The sequence below is a fragment of the Equus caballus genome, chromosome X, assembly GCF_041296265.1.
Source record: "Equus caballus isolate H_3958 breed thoroughbred chromosome X, TB-T2T, whole genome shotgun sequence".
NCBI classification, from domain to species: domain Eukaryota; kingdom Metazoa; phylum Chordata; class Mammalia; order Perissodactyla; family Equidae; genus Equus; species Equus caballus.
Window position 1 is genome coordinate 40,001,398 of NC_091715.1, and position 17,987 is coordinate 40,019,384.

The 17,987-nt window shown below is 49.3% G+C and overlaps 1 protein-coding gene and 1 long non-coding RNA gene across 3 annotated transcripts; both read left to right on the top strand.

Moving 5' to 3' along the window:
- The first annotated feature begins 3,048 nt into the window (after nucleotides 1-3,048).
- LOC138921945 (uncharacterized) lies at nucleotides 3,049-7,179 on the top strand. Of its 2 annotated transcripts, none has more exons than XR_011434959.1 (2): nucleotides 3,049-5,217; nucleotides 5,524-7,179. It is a non-coding gene; the product is annotated as an uncharacterized lncRNA (long non-coding RNA). The 2 variants fall into 2 exon arrangements; XR_011434960.1 differs by having other exon boundaries at nucleotides 3,049-3,541.
- Nucleotides 7,180-8,991: 1,812 nt separating this feature from the next.
- WAS (WASP actin nucleation promoting factor) lies at nucleotides 8,992-16,324 on the top strand. The gene is made up of 12 exons (XM_023633408.2): nucleotides 8,992-9,424; nucleotides 9,784-9,924; nucleotides 11,012-11,098; nucleotides 11,199-11,301; nucleotides 11,413-11,454; nucleotides 11,548-11,604; nucleotides 12,433-12,607; nucleotides 13,595-13,637; nucleotides 13,839-13,992; nucleotides 14,200-14,609; nucleotides 14,913-15,027; nucleotides 16,021-16,324. Exons 1-12 carry the CDS (start codon nucleotides 9,293-9,295, stop codon nucleotides 16,074-16,076), a joined length of 1,515 nt encoding a protein of 504 aa, XP_023489176.1. The 5' UTR covers nucleotides 8,992-9,292; the 3' UTR covers nucleotides 16,077-16,324.
- Nucleotides 16,325-17,987: the final 1,663 nt, after the last annotated feature.

Here is a 17,987-nt window from a genome sequence, read left to right on the forward strand (position 1 = left end):
ATTGGGCCTTTGGCTGCCAAAACGAAGTTTGTCCTTTAGGAATATTGTCAGGTTCACTCAGCCCTGGGAGAGAAGAATGCTGTGTCAGCTTAGTTACTGTTGCAAAGAAAACACTGTAAAACTTAGTGGCTTTGAATTACAACAGTGCATCTGCTCAGGATCTCTGGGTAGGCAATGCGAGCTGGCATCAGCCGGTGGCTCCTCTCTTGGATTTCCCTTGCTCAGTCAGATGGCCACAATCAAGTGGAGGGAGGTGGGCTGGAAGGTCCGATAGCCTTGCTCACAAGTCTGGCAGTTGGTGCTGGCTGTCAGTCGGGGTATCTTGGTTCTCTGCCACGCCCTCTCTCATGCTCCAGCACAGCAGACCGGCTTCCTCACATGGAGGGCCCAGGGCAGCACTCCACTGGGACCAAGGCAGAAGCTGCAAGGCCTCTTGAGGGCTGGGCTCTGGATCTCACATAACGGCACTGCCGCTGCATTCTGTTTGGTCAAAGCAAGTCAGAAGGCCAGCCCAGGTTCACGAGGTGAGGAAATAGACTCCACTTCTGGATAGGGGAGCTGCAAAGTCACTTTGCTAAGGGGTATGACTATAGATACGGGAGGAATGTTTGTGCCCATCTGTATCAATCTGCTCCGGCTGCCATAACAGAATACCACAGACGGGTGGCCTAAACCACAGAAGTTTATTTCCCACACTTCTGGAGGCTGGAAGTCCAAGATCAAGGTGTTGTAGGGTTGGTTTCTCCTGAGGCCTCTCTCCCTGGCTTGCACATGGCTGCCTTCCCCCGGTGTCCTCACATGGCCTTTTCCCTGTGTGCATGCTCTCTGGCGTCTCTTCCTTTTTTTATAAGGACACCAGACCTATTGGATTAGGTCCCCACCCTTATGACCTCATTTAACCTTAATTATCTCCGTAAAGGCCCCATCTCCAAATACAGACACATTAGAAGTGAGGGCTTCAACCTATGAATTTTGGAGGGACACAGTTCTGTGCTTAACATCATCTTTGCAATCTACCCAAACGCATTTAGTTATAAACCCCTTACAAGATATTTTACTCCATTTACTTGTTTGATTTCCGTACATGGTTAATTTCTTCTGGGAAAATAAATCTATGGGATGAGGCCCAGAAGCTGTCTGGCCACTAACTGCACTGTAGCCTGGCATCTATTTTTACTCTTTGTGAAACCCAAACCAGTAGGGCGCTCGGGGTATCGCGAGCAGATCCGCGGAGCCTTATGGAGGGAGTAGAGATTCTGTTTGGTACCTGGCCTCACTCATTGCCAAATACCCTGCCCCGCTATAATTCTTCTATAATTCACATTTTACATAAGGATGTCATCTATCTTTGACAAGACGATTACTAATTAATCAGAAAAAAACCCTTTGAAAGGATGAATTGTTTTAAATCCCCGCGCCTTGTCATTTCCCAGGCCTGGCCACCCTGCCTTGCCCCACTGTGTTGCTTGCCCCATACCCAGTCACCTGAATAATTTTAAACAATGGCAAAATAGCTTTTAGTCAGAAATCAAAGGAAATCAAAAAGTGAAAAAAGTCTTTAAAAGATTTTGCTTCGATTTTAAAAGACCATCATTGGCAACAAGTAAATTTTTAAGGCTTCCTGACCAACTTATGGCACTCACGCAAGCTATACTAGCACTATGCATATGCACATATTTATCACTCAATTTTCTGAAAACTCCATTGATCTTAAGATTATATAAAACACTCTTTGTGCTTTCTTATAGTCGCCAAACTTAGCCAATGGTGGGGGAGGGAAAAAGACGACTCTTTTTCTCTTCAAGTTGCCTGTAATCAAGGTCTAAATGAAATCTGTCTAATTTAAAGGACTACGGACATACAATGCAAGCTATATTTATTAGAGGCTTTTTAAAAGCATCTTACTTTATTCAAATAGGCTCATTCTTTTATTCATAAATTAAAGATTTTCTTTTGTTTGGGGTGTATTTCTGTAAAAGAGAAACAGCTTATTGCACGTTGGTTATACCATACTATAACCATCAGGGCAAGAGCCCAAACAGAAACAAGGCACCCCTCACCAACGACGGCCCCTGAGGGGAGACAGTAAACTGAAGTACATACGTTACAAACCCAGCCACCATCAGAAACATTGAGGGACGACAAAGTGCCCACACTTTAACTGAACCTTTGGTTTGCTCTACCCAGTACCCCAAACGCCCATACACACAGTTAAAATGACGATCTTTGTAGGATCAGACTGATACAAAGGCCACCTTGTGTTTCCAGCGGTGGAGGCAGTGCTGGGCATGGACTTGGCGTTTCCAAACGAATTTAGGGCAATTTGCCCCACCTGGTGAAAGCAGCGGGCTCAGGGCTCAGGCTTCCCCAAACTGGGGGCACCACGTTAAGTTATTAATAGTCCCCTCCCTTTCAGCACGTGACTGACCCAGGGCAGTGAACTGTGGCTCCAAAGCTCCCCCCATCATCAATATCCATATTCCTATGAATCATGTATTTGTTTACAGATATTTATATATATATCTTATAATGTATGTAGGATATACTTTTAATTTACATATATATAATGTAAAAATTGCAAACTTTAAAGTAGGTAACTGGCTATGTCACCTACGATGTATATTAAACAACACATGTCAATCGCAGCAATGCTGTCGCGTCTGACCAGGCCTAATGCTCCAACACCATCTCTTTGCGCGTCAAAAACTGGGGAAAGTCGTCTCTTAAACACACCACTGGGCGCAGGCACGAAACCCCCCCTGGGTTTGTTACAGTTTACGTTTGGATCGCCCAGCGCACCAGGCACCCCACCCAGGTGTGTGGTCTCACTAACCCCGGCAGTAAGCACCACCTCCGGCCCCTTCCACCAGGGAGCAACCGGACCCTCTGAGGCGGTACTCGAACCCACCACCCGAAGTCCCCACAGCCCTGCTTGAGCGGCCGGGACTCACTGGTCTGGCGTCCACTGCGCATGCCCTGAACCCGTGACCAATGGGGGCCCGGCGCGCGGGAGCGGAGGCGGGGCTACGTTATTCTCCGAGGCCCGGGTGGCGTCAAAGAATAGCGAGGACGAGAACTCGGCATCGACCAATCCGAGCCCGCGGCGGTCCTGAGCCCGCGCCGGCTGCGGCGCCTTGCGAGCTGCTTTGAAATTAAGGAATCGAGGGGGAGAGTGGCTAAGATGGCGGCTGTGAGAGAGGCCAGGCGCGCGGGCAGAGAGTGAGGTCCGCCCGAGGCGGTGGGAGCCGGGAGGACGGGACTGGGATCTTGGGACAGGCAGGATTGCGACATTCTCCTCTCCAGTAGGGGATGAGGCAGCCGTCATATTCCTCCCCCACAAATAAAGTGGTATGTTGCAAGATGGCCGCCCCCTCCGCAGTGGTACCATCCTGGGCGGACTGTTCCATTTTGTGTTCCTCCCCACGGCCGCTGTGGTCCGTTCCAGGCTGTGGCGTCAACACGCCTGGGCTCACACAGTCAAGGGGGTGGGCTGCGCTTGGGACAGACAGACCGGAAAGTGGATGCTCCTAGTGTCACACGGGTTTGGACACTCATGGGCTCACACACGTTGGGGAGTGGACACCCCTAGGGTCACACATATTTGGGTGTGGACACTTCTGGTGTCACAGACTAGGGAATGGACGCTTGGGATCACATAGATTGCAGTGCAGGGAGGTAGGGAGCAGCCATCTAGGGAGAGTTGTTGGTGACTTTGAGGGTGTGGGCAGTGTAGGGAGTAGGAAGGGACCTTTAGCTCCCCGGCTGGTCCGAGGTTAGGAGCCAGAAACCTCGGAGGAGAGAGGGCTGACTGGCACAGGGTTTTCCTGTGCAGGTAGGGGGAGTAGAGTGGGAAACGGAGGAGGGTGGGACCTCCGAGGTTGGCAGGGAGGGCTCCAGGAACATGTCACGACCCTGGAACAGTCTGGCTGGGCCCAGAGAATGGATCTCTGAGGTGGGCTTTGCAGCAGGAGAAGGTAGAGAAAGGGCTGTGGGAAGGTGATAATGTGTTCTGGGTCTCTGACTATCCACCAGTGGTGGTGGGACCTGAGAGTCTGATGGAGGAGGCTGAGGAGAGGATTGGGGTGGGGCTAGGGAGAATGCTAGGCTGAAGGGATGATAGTTCATTTGTCTAAGTTACTCAGCTCTTTCATAAAGACAATAACAACAATAATGCATGATTATAATGTGTTCAGCTCTGTCCTGATCACTTTACATGAATTATCTCATTTAGTCTTCACAACAAACTTAACTGCTATTATTATCTTTATGGGTGAGAGAACTGGGCACTGAGAGGTTCCCAGACTTTAAACAGCTGGTGAGTGCCAGAGCCAGAACCAGAGCCAGGCGGTAGAGCTTGAGAACCTGTGGTTCTAAGCGCTGAGCCATTCTTCCCTTTAGAGGTGTCTCTGCTTTTCTGTGCGCACGCACCCTGTCCTCACTCCACCTCGCCAGGACTAGAAATCGGCCCCTCTCCCGAGGGCCCTGAAGCACCCATTTGCCGGGAGCATGGGTGAACAGTGCGGACACCTCCATGGCGCGGCTGGCCCCTGCACACTCTGCGTTGTTCTTCTCCCCCTTTCCCCAAGCAGAGAGGACGGGGGAGCCTTCCGGGAAGAGGACAGTGAATCACGGCAGAGATATCTAACTGTACAAGGATTATTCAGCAAATATTGATTGAGTTTCTGCCTGCAGGGTCCTGGTAGGGTGGTGGGGATATGGCAATGTACAAGACAGACAAAGGTCCTGTTCCTGCCCGCCCTGGGGGTGTGTTCTGGGAATTGCTGGTAGGCAGACTGGTTGTCACAATGACGGGGGTACTTTGGCATTGAAGGGGCAGGGGCCCGGAATGCTGGGGGACAGCCCCACACTACCAAGACTCCTACAGTCCACAAATGTCATTCCAGGATGGTGAAAGGAGGCCTCCCTAAATGTTTCTTGTTAAAAGGGAGCACTGGGTGAGAGGGGCAGGAACTGCTGTTTCCTTAGGTCGGGCCTATCCCCAGGAAGCTCCCCTCAGTCAGGGGTATAGAAGACTATGAGGGGCAGGAAAGTAAGGAGAGGAGAAGGATGGCGTGGCAATGGGAATGCCCCATTGTCTTGGCCTCGGTTTGGTCTTAGAGGACAGAAGTACCCCATGCCTGTGTCTCCTCCATGGATTCAATCTGGTGGTGGTGACGGGAATGTGGAAGACACCGTGACGTCTTATTACCTCCTCAGGTGACTGGGATTTGTAGGCAATATCCTCTCAAGATAATGCAGATAAGCACAAGATAGAAACAGGAAATGGTTGTCCATCTGGTGACCCCTGGGGAGGTGGCAGGGGGAGGTGATGGGGGAGCATGAGGTGGGTGTAAGTTATTGGGCGTGTCCTGGTTCCTGGGGGTTCTGCGGTATTCACTGGATTACTAAGAAGTAAGTTAGAACTCCGGCTCCCAGCTGTGGTTCACTGATTGTATTCGACACACTCTCCTGCTGAGGACAATCACAAAAGCTGGATTAAGGTTTTTGATCTTGTTTTTAAAGCTACTTGAAGGCCCAGGAGAGCAAATTACCTTTGAGGTCATCGCCTCACCAAATACTGTCATCCAGTGCAGAAGAGCAAGAGTTGATGGGACCACATGAAAGTAAAGGAAATGAGCACCAAATTATTAATGCAGGTCCACAGAGTGATTCAGTAATCTGAATAATATGCAACTTGATATTAAAGTGATTAATAAATCACTATATTCCACAGTGAGGAAACTCATTCTCTTAGGGACTAAAATCACAAAAATCTACTTTAGGTTCTTTTTTTAGAGAAAAACAGAAATTTTAAACCTGTCTGCTACTCAGAAGTAAGAACAGAAAATATGCAACTTTTAAATGTTAGTTTAAAAAACAGCCAATGTATATGGACAGCTAATCTTCGACAAAGGAGCTGAGGGCCTACAATGGAGAAAAGAAAGTCTGTTCAACAAATGGTGCTGGGAAAACTGGACAGCCACATGTAAAAGAATGAAAATTAACCATTCTTTTTCACCATTCACAAAAATAGACTCCAAATGGATCAAAGACCTAAAGATTAGGCCTGAAACAATAAGTCTTCTAGAAGAGAATATAGGCAGTACATTCTTCGACATCAGTTTCAAAAGAATCTTTTCAGACACTGTAACTCCTCAGATGAGGGGAACAATAGAAAGAGTAAACAAATGGGACTTCATCAGACTAAAGAGCTTCTTCAAGGCAAGGGAAAACAGGATTGAAACAAAAAAACAGCCTGCTAATTGGGAAAAAATATTTACAAGTTATTTATCCGACAAAGGGTAAATCTCCATAATATATAAAGAACTCACACAGCTTAACAACAAAAAATCAAACAACCCGATCAAAAAATGGGCAGGGGACATGAACAGACATTTCTCCAAAGAAGGTATAAGGATGGCCAATAGACACATGAAAAGATGCTCATCGTCACTAATCATCAGGGAAATGCAAACCAAAACTACACTAAGATATCAGCTTACACCTGTTAGAATGGCAAAAGTATCCAAAACAAAAAGTGACAACTGTTGGAGAGGTTGTGGAGAAAAAGGAACCCTCATACACTGTCGGTGGGAATGCAAACTGGTGCAGCCACTATGGAAAACGGTATGGAGATTTCTCAAAAAGTTAAAAATAGAAATACCTTGTGACCCAGCCATCCCACTACTGGGTATCTATCCTAAGAACCTGAAATCAGCAATTCCAAAAGTCCCATGCACCCCTATGTTCATCGCAGCATTATTAACAATAGCCAAGATGTGGAACCAACCTAAGTGCCCAGCAACTGACTATTGGATAAAGAAGATATGGTGTATATATATATATATACAATGGAATACTACTCAGCCATAAAAAAGGACAAAATTGTCCCATTCACAACAACATGGACAGACCTTGAGGGTATTATGTTAAGTGAAATAAGCCAGACAGAGAAAGACGAACTCTGTATGACTCCACTCATAGGTGGAAGTTAGCATATAGACAAAGAGAACTGATCGGTGGTTACCAGGGGAAGGGGGGGTGGGGGGAGGGCACAAAGGGTGAAGTGGTGTACCCACAACATGACTAACAGTAATGTACAACTGAAATCTCACAAGGTTGTAAACTATCATAATCTTAATAAAAAAAATACATGTTAAATAAAAACAGCCAATGTAACAGAGTTTTAAGGTCTCTGATGTAGACTTCAAGGGGGACAGATCTAGGGGCAGAGAGAGAAGGAGTAGGAAGGTGGAGGACAAAAGACATAGAGAGGGGGCAGAATAATTGTATCTTGGCCCCATGAGGCACTTAACAGTTTAGGAACAGATTCTCACGGAACTGGCCTCAGTTCCACCACTCGCAAGCTGTGTGATCTCCCGCGAGTTAGTTAAGCCTCTCTGGGCCTTGCCTTCCCTATTAGTAAAATGGGGATAACAGGAGTGCCTATCTCATGGGGTCGTCTGTGATTGTAAAATGAGTTCATAGATGTAAGGCACTTAGAAAAAGCTCAGAAAACACTAAATCAAATTAGACATGAATCCCTCATTCATTCCTTCAATAAATGTTTATTGAGCCTGTAGTTTGTGTCAGATACTGGAGATGCGCTTGGCCCACAGCGAGAGCGCAGTGAGCAGTGTTAGCATGAAGGAGGCAATGGCCTTTTAAGGAAAAGCCAGGGCTTGCCCTAATGACCAGGCTGGAAGGCTTGGAGGTATGAAATCGCTTGGTGAGCTGGGGCGCCATCAGCTAAGCTGTGAGGGAGGATGCGGGGAGGGAGGCTGGAACGGCCACATCAGAAGGGGCTTTGAGCCCAGGCTTAGGAGAGAAGCTTTGAGCCTGTGGGTGTAGGAGCTGCACAGGTTTCCAGGCAGGACTGTGGGTCCCACCCTGAGATGTGCTGTTTCTTGTCAGGTACCTGGGAATGTCAGTCATACTCCAGACCTGTTTTTGTGCCTGTATGTGTGCCTGAGAGCTTCGTGTCCCCAAACAGGAAACTGAGGCCCAGGGAGGAGTGAGGACTGAGCTAGCATTCACTTGGGGGAAACAGTCTGGCGTTAACTGGTAAAGTTGGAGATATGCAAAGCCCACGACTCCCTAGTCCCCTCCGGAGAGTATGCATGCCTCTGCGGCCCAGGAGATGTGTACGGGAGCCAACACAGTGCTGTTGCTCCCAACAGCAAAAGCCAGAAACAGCTCAGATATCTGTCAACAGGAGAATATGAATAAAAATTGTACAGCCACACAATAGAATACTATATAGCAGTGAAAATGAACAGCTAATGCTATAAGCAAATATGTATCTTAGTAATAGAGAGAAGGAGTGGAGCATAGTCATGAAAAGTGTGCACCTTGGACCCAGGCTGCCTGATGTGCAATCCAGGCTCTACCACTTGCTTGCTGGGAGCTACTGGGAAATTATTTAACTACTCTGTGCCTCTGTCAAATGGACCCGGCAATAGTGTGCACACCACAGGCTGTTGCGAGGATTGAAATGAGTCAGTATTTACAAAGAGGTCAGAACGGTGCCTGCCCGACACATTCAGTGGTACATGAATGTTTGTTAGATAAAAATAGAATGTTGAGTGGGGAAGAAGCAAGTCTCTGAAGATTACATACTTTTAAAATTTCAAAAGCCATGAAAAGTAAACAAAATGTTGTTTAGGCATTCATATATGCTATTCCTTTCTCCAAAAAAGGGGATGATAATTAGAAAGTAATTTGGGAGCTGCGGGGAGGCAGAGGTAAGGGATGGGAAGTGAGCTGAGAGCTTGCAAGTTGTACGGGTCTCAGTAGTGGGGTGGGATCCGGGGTGCTCACTGTGTCAGTAAAGGAGAAGTGTTAACGCGGTAACCTTTCAGCACTGGGGACCTTGGACCTTGGGCCCAGACTAACTGGATGCTTTGGGGAAGAACGAGGCCACCCAGTTCCGTGCCTGCTCCCGTGCAGAAGTGCTTCAGTGACCTAGCTCTTGCTGCCAGCCAATCAGAGGGAGGAGGGTCTGAGCCAGTCAGAGGGAGATGGGCCCCAGAGAGTAAGAAAGAAGGAGGAGGACATGAGCTGGTCCAAAAGATGGGTCTAACCAGTCAAATGGAGGAGGGCTCCAGTCTGAGGGAGGAGGGTCCGAGCCTGTCCTAGGGAGGAGGAGGGAGGCCAGGCCCACCGAGGGGCCCCTGAAGGACTTGTTTCCCTTGTGGTTTTTTGCACTTCCTGTTCCCCTGCTCACTGCGGAAGTTCCTCTTCTTACCCTGCACCCAGAGGCTAGCCGGAGAGGACAAGGGCAGGAGGCACCATGAGTGGGGGCCCTGCGGGAGGTAGGCCTGGGGGCCGTGGAGGAGCTGGGATTCAGCAGAACAAACCTTCCACCCTCCTCCAGGACCACGAGAACCAGCGACTCTTCGAGATGCTTGGACGGAAATGCTGGGTGAGCTGGGGATCTCCTGGCCCTCCCTGTCTCCCTCCCTTTGCTCCTCTTCCTCTCCTCCTCTTCTGCCTCCTCATCTTCCCCATCCTCTCTCTCTCCTCCTTTCCTCCCCTTCCTCTCTCCTCATCTTTCCCATCTTTTTCCTTTCTTCCTCTCCCTCTCCATCATCTCCTCTCCTAGAATCCACTTACCCCCATTGACCAATCCCAGGAAGATCTCAATGTCTATTCACTTTCCCTCTGGCTGCGGCTCTTCCTCCAGGGCCATGACAGCCACAGGCAAGGAAGAACCAGCTCCAGCTCCCAGACCCTCTGGCTGCCCCTGACCAGACTCCTCTGAGCCCTGCTCTCCTCTTCCAGACACTGGCCACTGCGGTTGTTCAGCTGTACCTGGCGCTACCCCCTGGAGCCAAGCACTGGACCAAGGAGCATTGTGGGGCTGTGTGCTTCGTGAAAGATAACCCCCAGAAGTCCTACTTCATCCGCCTTTATGGCCTTCAGGTGACCCCTGCTCTCCATTGGACATGCAAACGAATTTTGAACCCCCAAATCCAGATCAGTGTCCATAGCCCTGAGCCCTCAGACCAGTGAACCCCTGAGCCCCAGAACCAAAAACTTCATCCAGATGTCAAACTCTGTTTGCCTTTCTAAGTCTGTGATGACCCCAGAGTCTCCATGTCAAGATCTATAACCCCCTAGATATTAGTATACTTCCTAAATCTAACCTGTTCCACAAACTCCAAAAACATGAGCACTGTATTTTTACCCGAACCTCAAATCTGTTCTAAACTCAACATTTTGGGTCCCAGAAGTCCTCCATCAAAACTCCTGACCCCTAGATGTTTGCCTAGCTCCTAAGTCATAAATCTGTTCCACAAACCCCAAACTGGAATATGCTATTGAGTCTTGAACTCCAAATCTGTCCTTTTAAGTCCATAGCATGGACCCTAGAATTCCCATATTAAAACTCCTGAACATTCAAATACTGAAGCAGCTCCTAAGCCGAAAATCGGTTCCACAAACCCACAACCTGAACTCTCCAGGCATAAACCCCAAATTCATCCTTCTAAACCCATGAAGATGGACCCAGCATAACCACATCAAGATCCCAGGGCCATCAAATATTGACCAAACTCCTAAGCCGTAACTCTGCTCCACAAACCTCAGATTGTGCCTACCTTGGCTGAACCCTGCCCCTCAAGCTCCCAAATCTATATGTCTGAACCTCAAATCTCAACCCCAACTGCCAATACTGGAGCCCTACTTGTCCAAATGAAGGGAGTCTACAGACGGGCTCAGTTTCCCAGGACTGGAGTCCGAAATTCTCAAATTCAAGCCCCCGAGTCCCACATCTAGGGCCCTGAACTCTGAATACAGATCTCTCACTGCCGTGTCTGACTCCCGTATTGTACCCCAACCCCCCACATCTGACACCTAGACCCCCAACTCTCTGATGCTGAGTTGGAAATCTCCAAATCAGATCCTGGGGCCCCAAATCTGGACAGTATGCTCCGTGCCTAGATAACTGAGGCCTGCCACCCAGGGCACGCCTCAGTGCTGCTGTGTTCTCTACCCTGCACCTCTCCAGGCTGGCCGGCTGCTCTGGGAACAGGAGCTGTACTCACAGATAGTCTACTCCACTCCCACCCCTTTCTTCCACACCTTTGCTGGAGATGTAAGTGACCACCCAACCCCTGGGCCAGAGTTGGGGTGTGGGGAGGAGATGGGAAAGGTGGGGGGGGCCTGGAAGGCTGCTGACTCCAAGGCATGTGCAGGACTGCCAAGCAGGGCTGAACTTTGCAGACGAGGGCGAGGCCCAGGCCTTCCGGGCTCTGGTGCAGGAGAAGATACAAAAAAGGAATCAGAGGCAAAGTGGAGGTGAGGAGGCCTTGGGGGAGGAAAGGAAGTGAGCAGAGGTGAGTGTAAGAGTGGGGAGCTGGAACAGCCCTTCTCATGGTTCTGGTTCCCAGTCCACCTGTCTCTCCACAGACAGACGCCAGCTACCCCCACCACCAGCACCAGCCAATGAAGGTGAGTCCTCTAGTGCAAGTAGGGGTAATAAGGGGCTAGCCCAGGAACCTGTGACAGAGTTGTAATAGCTCTCTACCCATTCCATATTCCCAGAGAGAAGAGGAGGGCTCCCATCCCTGCCTCCCTCATACCCAGGTGGAGACCAAGGTGGTGAGTGCTGATTCTCCCCTGTGTCTCTTGGTGGATGGGTGGTTAAGGCAGTGGATGGATGGATAGATGAGGAGTGGGTAGATGGATGAGTAGTTGGGTGGGCGCAGAGATAAGTGGGTGAATGGTTGAGTGGATATGTGAGTGGGTGGATGGATGGGTAGATGGATGGCTGTGTGGATGGATGAGCAGGTGCATGGATGTGTACCTGGATGGAGGATGGATGGATGAATGGGTGCATGAATGTGCGGGTGGATGGATTGTGGTGGATCAATGATTGAATGGGGGGATGAATTGATGGGACGATAAAAATATAGATCGGTTGGTGGTGGATAGGTGGTCGAATGGGGGGATGACTTGATGGGAGGATGAAAATATAGATAGATGTATAAGTGGGTATATAGATGTATAGATGAATGGGTGCGTGGATAAATGGATGAATGGATGGATGATTGAGTAAATTAATGAATGAGTGAGTGATTGAATGAATTGAACAATGCATAAATGAGTAAGTGACATAAAATTTCAGTTAGTGAAAAAGCAATGATTAAATGAATGAGTGAATGAATAACAAATTACTCAATGAGTGAATGAATGAGTCAATACTTAAGTGATAAGCATGAGTGAATGAATAAATAAATGAATCAATGAATGTATGAATGGTTTGCGGGACCCACTCCCTTTTCCATAAACCTTACTTGGACCCCTCATCCACTTCGTCCATGACCATCAAACACACAGATTCGCCCAACAGTCTTCTTGACTCTTGTCCATATGCTTTGGTTGATAGGTAAGTGGGTCAATGGTCCCATCACTCTATTTTCCCCACAGGCCCAACAGCTGGCTCGCTGTCCCTGGGACTGGTGACAGTGGACATCCAGAACCCAGACATCACAAGTTCACGATACCGTGGGCTCCCAGCACCTGGGCCTGGCCCAGCTGATAAGAAACGCTCAGGAAAGAAGAAGATCAGCAAGGCTGATATTGGTGCACCCAGTGGATTCAAGTGAGAACCTCTCCCCAGTGAGCCCACAGATCCCTGGGAGGGGGGAGTAGATGAACACGTGGACAGGAGGAGAGCTGATTGGAAGGATGGGCAGATGGATGGGTGGGCGTAGGGCTGGGACTAGGGAGAAGCAAATGAGGCACCAAGGTTGCAGAATTTATGGAGGCAGTCGCTCTCAGGTTCCTACAGCTGCAATTCACAACTCTGAGAGTGAGTGCCTCCTTAAATTTTGCACCCTAGGCACCTCACTTGCCTCACCCTAGTCCCACCCTGAGTGGGCTGGTGGATGAGTGGATGGGTGGGTAGAAGGATAGATGGATGGGTGAATGAATGGGAGGGTTGGAGATTGAATGGATAGGTGGTTGGATGGATGGGTAGATGGGTAAATGGGAAGTGGGTGGGTACATGCATGGGTGAGTGGGTGGGTGTGTGGACAGATGGATATATAGATTGATTGGTTCACAGACAAGGTGGATGGGGATGGATAGGTGGCCAGATATGTGGATGAATGGACTGTTCAAAGGACAAATGGACATAAACGTGTGGTTGAGAGGGTAGACAAATGAGTGGATGGATGGAAAGGTGGGCATGTGAGTAGATGGGTGGGTGGATGGACAAGTGTGTGTGAGGATAGATTGATTGGTGGACAAATGGGTAAACAGCTATGTGTGGGCAGATGAGTCAAGAGACAAATGTATGATGGCTCAGTGGTCTGACAGGTGAATGTGAATGGCTAGGTGGACGAATGGATGGGTGGATGGATGGTGGATAAAGGGATGGGTAGACAGATGGGTGCCACAATCGGCGGACCCCTTCTAATGCCATAACTCCTGCTCTCACTCATTTGCTCGTTTATTCACTTATGACTTATTCATTAATTCTGGCCCCTCAGAGTCCCTCTGGGCAGGGGCGGGCAAGAGGGCTTCACTAGGAAGGGAGGGAAGGAAGGACGATGGGGCTTCACTGGGGTCTCCTCACCTCCCGCAGACATGTCAGCCACGTGGGGTGGGACCCCCAGAATGGATTTGACGTGAGTAACTCCAAAATCCCCTGGACCCCGCTCAACTCCCACCCAGCCTTCAATAGTCCACTGCTCAGACCTACCCCCAGACCCCACCCTTCCCACACCCCTCTCAGATCCCTCTCTGGGGTGGACCCAATGATGATGTGTGCCCCTTCCCTCCCCACCTTACTCCCCCACCCCTACCCTGGCCTTTTTCCTCCCGGGCAGGTGAACAACCTGGACCCGGATCTGCGGAGCCTGTTCTCCAGGGCAGGCATCAGCGAGGCCCAGCTCACCGATGCCGAGACCTCCAAACTTATCTATGACTTCATTGAGGACCAAGGCGGGCTGGAGGCTGTGCGGCAGGAGATGAGGCGCCACGGTGAGTCCCCGCTTCTAGACACCCCCTTCTTCTCCAGCCCTGGTAGCTGATTTCTAAGAGATACACTGCAGCCAGTCAGTCCTTATGGGAACCCTTATATTGCTTGAATCAGGAGGTGGTCAGCTGGGGTACCCACTTAACAGATGAGCAAAACTGAGGCTCTAAAGAAAACTATAATAATAGCTATGTGTTATTCTTCCCCCTCAGAGCCGCTTCCACCGCCCCCACCACCATCCCGAGGAGGAGGGAACCAGCCCCCCCGGCCCCCTACTGTGGGGAGTAACAAGGGTCGTTCTGGTCCACTGCCCTCTGTACCTTTGGGAGGTGCTCCGCCCCCACCAACTCCCCGGGGACCTCCACCCCCGGGACGAGGGGGCCCTCCACCCCCACCCCCACCAGCCACTGGACGTTCTGGACCACCACCCCCTCCACCCCCTGGAGCTGGGGGACCACCCGTGCCGCCACCACCACCACCACCACCACCACCACCCAGCTCTGGGGACGGGCCAGTCCCTCCTCCACCCCTTCCTACTCTGGGGCCTTCCGGGGGCCCGGCCACTGGTGGGGGTCGAGGGGCACTTTTGGATCAAATCCGGCAGGGAATTCAGCTGAACAAGGTAAGGAGGGGCAGGATGGAGGACTGGGGGTCTGGAACTCTGGTGTGTGCTGTGCGAGTCAGGATATTATGGGGCTGGCGCCGGGGCCGGGGCTGGGGCCGGGGCTGGAGCCGGGCTGAGACTGATGGCATTCCTAGGCTTTTGGGGTTCAGTGAAAGAGTTGGGAGGTTGGTGGGGAGAGGTGGGCCTGGAGCCTTGAAGGAGAGTGAAGTGTGTGGGAGGAGGAATAATGTCAAAGGTGGTGGGGAGAAGTGCTCCTCTCACAAGCCCTGAGCCCTCTGTCCTGGACCCTGCTTGCTGCAGACCCCTGGGGCTCCAGAGAGCTCAGCGCTGCAGCCGCCACCTCAGAGCTCGGAAGGGCTGGTGGGGGCCCTGATGCATGTGATGCAGAAGAGAAGCAGAGCCATCCACTCCTCGGGTAAGAGCCCACTCTCCCCCGCGAGGCTGTGAGCTGCCCTCTCCGAGCTCATCCTGCCAGGACAGTGACCTTGGTTGCCAGCGCTAGTGTTGGCCTACAAATGACCCCAACAGTCAGGATCAATAGTAACATTAGCCCCATCTGTTGTTGATAGTAGTAACGTGAATCTTCTATCAGTCTCCTTTTTGACAATGTTAACATTGTCATTATGTAACAACAGTGTAATCAGCTCTATCTTTGGCAATAATATTAACCCTAACTTCATGTGTCATCAGATTAACATTCATTAACATTCATCATAATATTAACATTATTCATTTATTAATAATGATAGTAACATATCATTATGTGATAACGTTATAACTAACCCAATCTTTTTACAATAATGTTAACATGAATCCCTTAATGTGTCAACAATATCGTCATTATAGGACAATTACATGAGGATAATATTAACCTCAACCTATTATGTGACAATAATATAATTAACTCCAACTTTGACAATAATATTAACATTAAGCCCTGAGTGTGTCCACAAGGTTAACATGAATCTGTTATATGACGATATTATAATGAACCTCATCTTTTGACAATGATATTATCATTAACCCCATTATGTGTCAACAATATTTACATTAACCCTCTATGAAACAATAATATTGTAATTTACTCCACCTTTGCTAATAATATTGAAATTTACCACATTAAGTGACAAACCTGTTAACATTAACCCTTTGTGTGACAGTCATATCCCAACTAACGGCACATTTTTAACAATAATCTTAACTTCGACTCCAGCTAGAACTCAAACCCCAGCTATAATCCCTGTCTTGTAAGGGGACCCCTTCCTCACCCAACGCACAGGCCCCAGGTCTGATTTCCTAGCAGGAGACCTCAGCCCCCCAGGGTCCTGAGTCCCGATTTCTCGGGCCCTAGTAAACCTCCGTACCAGGGCTTTTGAACCTGAATTCCACTCTCTCTCTCTCCCTCCAGACGAAGGGGAGGACCAGGCTGGCGATGAAGATGAGGACGATGAATGGGACGACTGAGTCGCTTCCCCCTACACCTGTTCTGCGCCCACTCCTGTGGCAGCCACTGCTCGCTGCCCTCCACTCTCTGCTTCCAGGCCCCCAAATCCCGTTTCTTCCCCACCACCCCCTTCAGTGCTGTTATCTCTGACTGGCCCCGACACATGCCCTAGCAATAGCTGGGGCCCTTTTTATACAAAATTTCTCAGTTCTCCTCACTCAAGAATTTTTAAACAAAAATAAAATAACTGTCTTTTTGTTTCTCTAAATGCAGTTCATTATTTTTCAAAGTTGGGAATTTGGGGTGTTTTCCCCCCAAATCCCTCTTATTCATCTATCCCATTTCATTTATTTAGCCTTACATGTATACGGTCATTCATTCATTTGTGCCCTAGGTCATTTAGCCTCTATTTCTTTGTTTCCTTCTGCCATTCTTTCTTTCCACAAACACTTATTGCCAGGCGCTACTTTAGGAGCTGGGGATAAAGCAGTGGAAAAAACCCGACAGCACTTCTTGCTCTTGTGAGGCTGACATTCTAGGTGGGGAGACAGACGAGAAACAAGGAATCAAATAGAAACAAAAGATACTTCTAGATCACAATAAATGCTATGATGTGCTGAGGGGAGATGCCATTCAGATGGATCATTCAAGGAAAGCCACTTGGAGGAGGTGACAGCTATACTGGACCTAAAGAGAAAGGAGTCAGCCAGGTGAATATTTGGGGGAAGGGCATTCCAGGCAGAAGGACTAGCCAGTGCAAAGGCCCTGAGGTGGGGAAAAGCTTTGTGTAAGGCTGGGTGTGGTGAATGAGTGGGAGAGTTATTTATTCATTCACTTATTTAATTATTTTTTAAACCGTTCAATCAACAGAATACCAGACCATGAGAGTTCCCCACTCTCCATGCACACAACAGCTCACACACCAGGACACCAATGGGCAGATCCCCTTCTCAATTTTATTTTATTTATTTATTTAATTTAATTTTGGGGGGAGGTGAGTAAGATTGGCTCTGAGCCAACATCTGTTGCCAATCTTCCTCTTTTTGCTGGAGGAAGATTGTCCCTAAGCTAACATCTATGCCAATCTTTCTCCACTGGGCTGGTACCCCCCTCTCAATTTTAAAATTTGGTTCTGCCCAGTTTCCAGTACAAACCAAGTCCTGGCCAATGACAACGGAAGAGGCAAAGACTTAATAATCAGCTAGATCTACTCTAGAACCTGGGCAAGGTGCCTCCCTCTGAGCCTCAGTTTCCTCATCTATACAGTGGGTAGCAATATGTAACTTATTTCCAACTAGGATCCCACTGGGTCACCCCTCCTCCTGTAGGACTTGCTCTCCAGAAAAAAAGGAGCAACTTAAAACTGTCCCTGGTGTTTAAAGCTGTATCCAAGGGAGTAATTAGAAACTCTGGCACTTCAAAGCCTGGAATAGAAGTGCCTACCCCTTCCCATTTCTGCAACCTGGTGGATTCAAGATCTCAGGTGTCCTGCCTTTAGAGGAGGAGGAGAGGGAAGGAAGATAAAGGCAAGGGGTGATCCAGAGAGGGCAGGTTTCTTCCGTCTGCAAGACCAGTGGAAGAATTTCCCAATCATCAGAGGTGTAGTGTGGGGGCTTAGGGACAGGAGGAAATGAACGACCCTGGAGGTGTGGGGAGTAGGAGCTGGCTTTGCCCTTTAAGAATTCCCCCCGCAGCCGTGGAAGCCGGAGAAGGAGAGGATCTCAGGTTCCCTTCAATTCTTTCATTATCCTTCACCTCTCACTCCGCTCCCCACCCCACCCTGGCCAGGTCCCAGAGCGAGCACTAAGTCAAGGAAGGGCCTGTCTTATCACCTCCCCACCGCCACCCCAACAAAACCCTAGAAATCCAGTGTTCCCTGATCCCTTCAGCAGGATTTGTCCTGGAAAAGACCTTGCATCACACAACCTCTG